This window comes from Physeter macrocephalus, chromosome 20 (assembly GCF_002837175.3).
Source record: "Physeter macrocephalus isolate SW-GA chromosome 20, ASM283717v5, whole genome shotgun sequence".
In the NCBI taxonomy this organism is placed as follows: Eukaryota; Metazoa; Chordata; class Mammalia; order Artiodactyla; family Physeteridae; genus Physeter; species Physeter macrocephalus.
In genome coordinates, this window is record NC_041233.1 from 62,479,368 (window position 1) to 62,487,244 (window position 7,877).

At 45.1% G+C, this 7,877-nt stretch overlaps 1 protein-coding gene across 4 annotated transcripts in view; it reads right to left on the reverse strand.

Annotated features, from left to right (window-relative positions):
* The window catches only part of SORCS1 (sortilin related VPS10 domain containing receptor 1), a 587,212-nt gene extending 580,492 nt beyond the window's left edge, over positions 1-6,720 (reverse strand). For 3 of the 4 annotated variants that reach the window (XM_055081262.1, XM_024121364.1, XM_024121365.1), the window contains exon 1: positions 6,151-6,702. In XM_055081262.1, coding sequence (XP_054937237.1) covers positions 6,151-6,702 — 552 coding nt within the window. Of the gene's footprint in view, positions 1-6,150 lie in introns of all 4 variants that reach the window. The other variant, XM_024121366.1, reaches the window with a different exon arrangement.
* Between the last annotated feature and the right edge of the window lie 1,157 nt (positions 6,721-7,877).

A 7,877-nucleotide genomic window follows, 5' to 3' on the forward strand; every position in this document is an offset into this window, starting at 1 on the left:
TGAGCCTGCGCGTCCGGAGCCTGTGCTCCGCAACGGGAGAGGCCGCAGCAGAGGGAGGCCCGCGTACCGCAAAAAAAAAAAAAAAAAAAAAAGAACTTAAACAAAAGCAAGTCCGTTTGTGAAAATTGCGTGTGAAAAATGTCAAGGTAAAAATGAAACAATGATGATGACTCCAGCTGAAATTTAATGTGCAAAAAAGGGCAGTTATGCCTTTATTTGCACATTAATTTTTTTTTTCTTTTGGGGTTTTTATTTTCTTTTGGGGCTTGGAATACAGCCAAACTCACTAGGAGATGAGTGTGTATATGTTTTTGCTTAAATCATATTTTAAAAACTATTTCTAAGGTTAAGACCTTAGTTAAACATAGTTTACATTTAATGTAGGTTAATTTCCTTGATATAGATAGGAATCTTTACATCTCTACGCTCGACCTTTACTCACACCATCCACTCAGCTCAAAATATCCTTGTAATAATCTCCATCTTTTAATTAAAAATTTCTCTACATTTCAAGGTTCAGTTGAAACACCTATTTTGGAATGAAGTTTGGAGACGACCCCAGCCAGAAGATGCCTGCCCATCCCTACTCTGAACTCCTATAGCATGTGACACCCTCAGAGGACACTTACCTTCTGCTACCTCTTCAGAGCATTGTTTGGGTGGCAAACTGAAAGCTCTCTGAGGGCAGGTATCATTTCTTTTCATCTTTGTCCATCACTCCACGTATGTCCCTACTATCAATGCCTGACAAATATTAGGACTCAATACCCATTCATAGAATTAAAAGTAGGACTTCCCTGGTGTGGCACAGTGGTTGAGAGTCTGCCTGCCGATGCAGGGGACACGGGTTCGTGCCCCAGTCCGGGAAGATCCCACAGGCGGCGGAGCAGCTAGGCCTGTGAGCCATGGCTGCTGAGCCTGCGCGTCCGGAGCCTGTGCTCCGCAATGAGAGAGGCCACAACGGTGAGAGGCCCGTGTACCGCCAAAAAAAAAAAAAAAAAAAAAAAGAATTAAAAGTAAATATGATAATTTGTGTAAGCTTCTTAGCATAATGCTGCCATATGACAATCTCACCTTAAATGTGAGCAATTATTATTCTCTTAAATAAGTTAGACAATTGCACCAGCTTCTCTACCCTAGTTTATGAGTTTCTGGGGTCCTTCTTTAAAAGGATGTGGACATAGTTCCCAGAGTCAACACTGATGAGTCTAGAAAATCCCATTAAAATATCTGAAGAGATCTTTACTTTTCAATTTCACATTAAGCAATTGTTTTGTTCAAAGATACCAAGTGCCTTAACCTGAAGATATGATACAATAAACCTAATAAACTATATTTTGCTGCAAATCTACATTGAAGTGAATGCCTGCTTGGGTCTCAAATGCCTTAATTTCCTATTAATAGATGTGCATATAAACCACGAAAAGAGGAAGAATCTTGTGAAATGAAAGGCTTGCTCACTTACAGGTCAAGGGTACAGGTCATTGTGTCATTTCTGCATCCTGAACACTCTCAGTGGACTTTACTTAGATGTAGTAGGTGCACAATACCTACAGGTTGACAAAAATTTTTTATGAATTTCAACCTGTAAGGGATTTCAGTGATGCTCTGGCCTATATGTGTCATTTTACAGAGGATTAAATTGAGGCCACAAAATTTTTACAGGCTGTCACTACATATCTAATTTTTGTGTACAGCCAGGACTATAACCCAGGAGTCTTAATTACCAGTAGAGAAGTATTTCTTCTACAAAAATAAGAAGTAGCATTTATTGAGCACTTACTATGTATCAGCCAGTTTGTATATGTGATGTCAAATCTTCTGGAAAAAAAAAAAAAAAACAGAAAAAGATGTGCCCTCCCCATATTTTAGTTGAGAAAACAGAAACTCAAAGAATTTAAGTGTCTTGCTCAAAGCAAAGTGCTGGGAAGCAGGAGAGCTAACATTCAAACTCAAATCTGCTTCCAAACCCACTGCCTTCCATGTCATACCATATTAACACACATTAATAGCATAAAACACTGATCAGAGAAGGTATTATGTGGCTTGCTAGAGAAATCTAAAATCCTTCATCAGTTTACTTTGGAAAAAAAGGTAAAAAAACATGTCAAAATGTATAGCCAAATCAAGCGTTCATAGGCAACTCTTTATAAAATCATATTTGTAATTAACTTAGAAGAGGAATCTATTCCTGAAGAACACCAGATCTGAAAGCTGAATGATGGCACATTACCTCGTGCTCAATGAATCATCAGGTACAGATTCCATGTCTCAGTAAAGATGAATATGTGGGTGGATAAGAGAACAGCCAAATCACTACTTTAAGGTAAAGGGTGCAATGTGACAGGCACATGTTATATAGTCCTTGCTTTTCTACAAAGAGATAGAGCTTCCAGCTAAGACTATGTCCTCCTCCACCACCATCTGAAATCCACCCAAAACAGGATTATTTTTTAAAAAGATCCCCAAAGGTCTGGGTTTTTCTGTCCTACCTTAAAGTCTCTAAGACAAGCCATTCTGTGGGGTTTTGAAGTCAGATCACCCTGGGTGCCAGTCTCTGCTTTGCCACTGAACTGTTATATCTTCTTGGCAAGTCATTTAGCCTTCTGGAGACTCAGTTTCCTCATTAATGTAATGGGGATAATAATATCTACTCATAACATTTTTGTGAAAATTAAGTGAAACGATGAATGTAAGACATCTACTCAAAAACCTGACTCACTGGGACTCAGTCTACTTACTAAGGGTGGATGGTAAATGTCAAGTCCCAGAATAACAAAAGGCAAAGAATTACATGAAAATCAACCAGATCGTCATTCACTACAATAAATGCAGTATTAAAGATATCATAACAGCAAAATATGTCAAGTAAAAGCCTCTGTTAACAATCTGTAACACTATTTCTAGTGAGAAAGGGACAAGACAGTGAACTGAAATATTCAAATTGACTCCAGCGTAAAAATATGAAAAACAGATATTAACACTTGACACCTGTCTATTACCTAACAGGGATATTGTAAGGATTAATGAGTGTAGCGCTCTGAAATTCCTTGGAAATAAGGAATAAATGCATCCCCATCATACATAGGTATAGACAAATATATATTTTAACAAACTAAGAATTACTCTATAAATTTAGATCAGGGCACAGCATGCCTTGGATGAGTAGGGTAGGAACAATATGTTCTTGCTTACGATACCAAGCTCATGACAAATGATTCATACCCAGCACTTCTCATGCCAAAAGATCCCCCCAGGTGTTCCACCAACTCCATCAACACTTTCCATCAAGCGAGACTGCAGTACAGAGGAATCACATCACACCCACGGACAAGGCAAAATAGTCATATCCTTACACAACTGCACAAGTCCAACAGCGGAGGGGGCAGGAAGGAGAAGGGAAGGAGGTGAGAGAAGGATCCAGAGTTCTTCACAAGTTTGATAGGCAGCCTATAATTACCATACATTTACACCTTAATGAAGGTGCTATTGGCATCAGAAGCCCTACTTTGCAAAGGCTTTTAGCTAAAGGTGAGATAGGTCCAGAGGATGTGTACGGCCAGGGGCCCTGGATGGGCTGGGGGTGGATTCATGGGGGACAGCAGCTAAATGAGAAGAAAATGAGAGCCCCCACCCATTGCTGTCCTCAGTGTTAGGTTAGTGGATTTCTCGCTCTGGGGGGAATGTGAAGTGCCGTGAGATGAGAGTTACAAAGAGGTATACAGTACTTTACAGTCACAACACTCATCTTAACTATATCCTGGCCTGTAATTCTCAGTAATGACTCTGACAGGCATCCTCCCCTCCTGTTTTAGAGATGAGGAAATTCACACTCAGGCAATCAGCTTGCCAAGATCAAACCACAAATAGGCAGAACCAGAACTCAGGTCTCCACTCTGCTTTTCACATCACAAAGTTGCCTAGAAAAGTTTCTTTCTGCCTCCCTTACCTTCAAAATATGTTTTAAACTTTATCTCTCCTATGAATCTGCAACTACTTTGTGGAGGATAGTGATACAAGACTATTTCTCTTCCCCTACTACCTATACATATACAAGGAAGAAAAACAACAACAATTTGTATGTAAGTGGGCAGGGATGGAGGGTATGTCCTTATAGAATGAGAGACTTAACAGGATAGAAATCTCATTCGTTTACACGATTTGAGTGCTCCAACTTTTAACACCTTGATTACTTCCTACATTATCTCAGACTTCCTTACATGTCACCCCTTCAAGTCCTGACCCTAAGAAGCCTGACTTGGTTTATAAGCACCATTAAAAAAAAAAAAGGCTGGCAGTGCTTGGCACCATTTCTTAAACGGAGTTTAAAACTTGCCAAAGATGTACTCTCCTTTTCTTGCTCTTTCCAAGACCTTTCAATAGGTGAACTAGAGGTCTAATGGGTGAGTGATATTTTACGGCTTGAATTACATTAAAAGCCAGAAATATTTTGAGTCCAAAGTCCTTTACTTCTTGATACAAGATTTAATATGTTTGATGTGTTTAAAATTGCCCCTTAAAGCTAGAAGCTTTGAGTTAATCACTTAAAGCAGTGCGAAAGTTATTTAATCAGTTTAAGAAGATTCAAGTTCAAATTGGGGGATTAATTTTAGTGGTTATGATATGAAAGATAGGACAGTTAAGGTAAGGAATGAGGGCAAGGGTCTCCGGAACTTGAATGAAAAGAATTTCAGCTTCAATTATTTGATTAAACCAGTCCTGAGAACCATATAAAACCATAGCCTTTGTCATGAAGGCTGAATTGTAGGGAAAACCGTGCTGAGGCTCTCAGGACAGAGACACGATACAAAATACTATTTATCACGATTTGCCTTAATACAATTTATATCTATGTACCCAAGGAATCCATAATGACAGCCTCTTATTTTAAAATGTTCACAACTTTCATTTAAAAAGCTGACAGTGAGCATAATTCACTAACGAGGCACTTCCCTGGGAAGGTTTCTGGCAATAACATCACAATTGAAAACATTTTGAAATGTTCCAGGATGCACAGACTGTGCATAGTACAAATACTACAATCTCAGTAATCTGATAGAAGCTGAAACTTTGATTTTTTTTTTTTTCAGTTTACCCATCCTTGGTTTTTATTTTCTTGTCTGCTTAAACGCAGCCTGGTGAAGTTTCCATACTTCTAAATCACCTGCAGTTATCACCACCAAAGCTCTTTCTTTACTGTTTCAGCTCCTTGAAGTTTCCAGGTGCAGTTTAAACTGGAATAGCTCCCTCAAATTCCAGACATGCAGGCTTTTCTAAACATCTAAAACCTTCCCTGATCTTGGACACAGCTCATGGACTTGCACCCACGCTCCCCAGTGTCAGCCTCCTGGAAATCCAGCAATCCCTCTCCTCCCTTAATAAAGGGAGAGCTGCGTCTTTATTTGTGCTCTTCACTAGAGGAGGTCAGGCAATGGAGGAGAACAGGGAGTTGTTGTCACAGGGACATATCTGATCTTTCTGGGACAGATCAAGCCAGAGAACAACCACTCATTCACAGGCTGGAAAGCCCCAGCTCTCAAAACACACTGGCTGGTGCTGTTAGAAGATGCTGGAGAGTTCCCGTCCTGAAACTTGCATCCACTTGGTCCCCAGAAACAGAATACATTAAGGGCTCCTCACCATCCACTGAATTTTTCTTCCGTGCTGGGAAGAGGGGCTTAGGAGCTTCGCACAAAAATAAAATTAAAAGGCCATAAATAAAGACTTTTTGATCTTACGTGCTCTCATCCATAAGTCTAGCAAGTTAAAGGGAAAGTCACTTGAGGGAACGCCAGCCTGCCTGGAATTTTAACCCTTTCACCTCTGCATTCAGAATACTTTAACCGGCTCTGTTTGCCTGGTCTTCGGCTCCATCCTACACAAAGGAGACCAAAGAAACGGAAAAGAGGGATCTGCCTGCCCCGGATAAAGCTTTGTTAGAGGTTTGGAGAGGACTCCGGTGTTGGTGGAAAAGGGGTGGTCTCCTAGTTGGTGACATTAAATCCTTGGGGAGGCGGGCAGGGAAGACTTTAGTTTGCACAATGTTTCAAGTCCAGAAACCCCATTTCCCCAAATTCTCAATCAGATCACACAGCCGACTTTAACCCTTTCCATTTTCCACCCCTTTGCCCTCAGTCCCATTATACTCACGCTGCTGTTGTGGCCAGACCAGTGGACCATGGCTTGGTTGTGTGCTGAGTCGCCTGTAAGCGCGAACGTAGTGCTGGTCAGTTTCAGCTCTTCCAGCCGGAAGCGAGTGGCTTTGTCCGGGTCCCGCTCCAGAGTACCAGGCTCCTGCTGCCCTCTGTCCCTTAGCACTCCCCGGGGGCGTCTTCTCGTGCCCTCTCCCCGTTCCGCCTTCTCTTGATCCTCTCCACTCCGTCTCCTCCGGCCAGAGCGTGGAGCAATCGCCACCGACGCCCCAGTGCCCGGGGTCCGCTCCAGGGACAGCGTTCGGTCTCCGGGGGCCACTGCAAACAGGGGGCGTCCGAGCAGGGGCGTGGCAGGAGCCCTGCCTCGCGGCCCCAGGTGAGTAAGCCCCCCTCGGGTCGGAGCCCAGCGTGGGGCCGAGCTGGGGTGCAGCGGGGGACCGCAGGAGACGCCGCCGCAGGCGCCCGGGGCGCAGAGGACTAAGAGCCCCGCGCCGGCGAGGAGTGCGCTCAGCCCGGCTGGGGAGCCGCCGCCGGCGCCAACTTTTCCCATTGCGGGAGCAGAGAGGAGCGGAGAGGAGCGGAGAGGAGCGGAGAGGGGGTCCCGGACCGGAGGTGGCGGCGCGGGGCTCTCCGCTGGCCGGCTACAAGGAGCAGGAGCTCAGGACCTCAACTCCATCCAAGTTGGGCCGCTGTGGGGGCGGACAGAGGCGGTTCGGGGCAGGTGGCGGCCGCTTGCCCGGGCTGGGCTGGTGCCGAGCGCGGGTTCGGACGGAGCGAGCCGCCGCCACGCGGGGGTGGAGCCGAAGTGAAGTCACGGGCGGAGCGGGCGCTGGCGCGCGGGCAGGCAACACGGAAGGGAGGGCGGGCGCTGCCGGGGCTTCGAGCGCCGCGTCCCGCTCCCGAGCTGCGCTGCGCGCGGTTGGCTGCGGGGACTGGAGGCGCCGCCGACCCTCCCCTTGCGCTCGCCTGCGCCGCCGCCGCCGCCCGCTCCTCGCCGCCGCGCTCTGCGCCCCCGCGGCCGCCGGCCTCCGCGCAGAGCCCGAGTGCCCCTCCCGTGGGGGCGGCCAGCCCGGACCTGGCGGAGGGTCACTGTGCTGGGGACTTCCTATTCCTGTTTAATTGTTTCTCTCAGTCTCTGTGGCTGTTTCTTTTTTCTTTTCTTTTTTTTCCTCCCTGGTCATTTTCAGTTTAGAAAATAGGGATGAATGGGCTTCTGCTCCTTCCCTGCTTAGTCTCAGTGAGTTGGCATCTTGCCTTACCTTGGGAAGAGTCTGTGTGTCCCAGCATCAGCAGAGAATGATGTAATTAAAAGATCGCAGGTGTGTGTATGTGTGTATTCTGGGGGATTTTCCCATCAATTATCACGCTTAGAATTCTTCCTTGACCTCCTAAAGCACTCACTGTATTTGAACCCAATCTTACTGCATTTTGTGGGCGTATCTTGGCTTCCCTAAGAGACTGCACACTCATTGAGGACGGGAAGGCTACGTTGTGAGCAACTTGGAAGAAGTAACCAGTTCATTCTGTTTGCCATTTTATCCTTAGTACTTGGACACAGTGCCCTACATGGTAGGAAATCTGTCAGTCATTAATTCAATATATATTTATTGTAAGCCTATTATATTTCTGTGTGCAAATACATACAGGAAAGGAGGCATGGTGCTCCATCTATCCTGTGGCATTCGTGCCTAGCCCAGAGCTACTAACACATGCCTTAAGACTCAA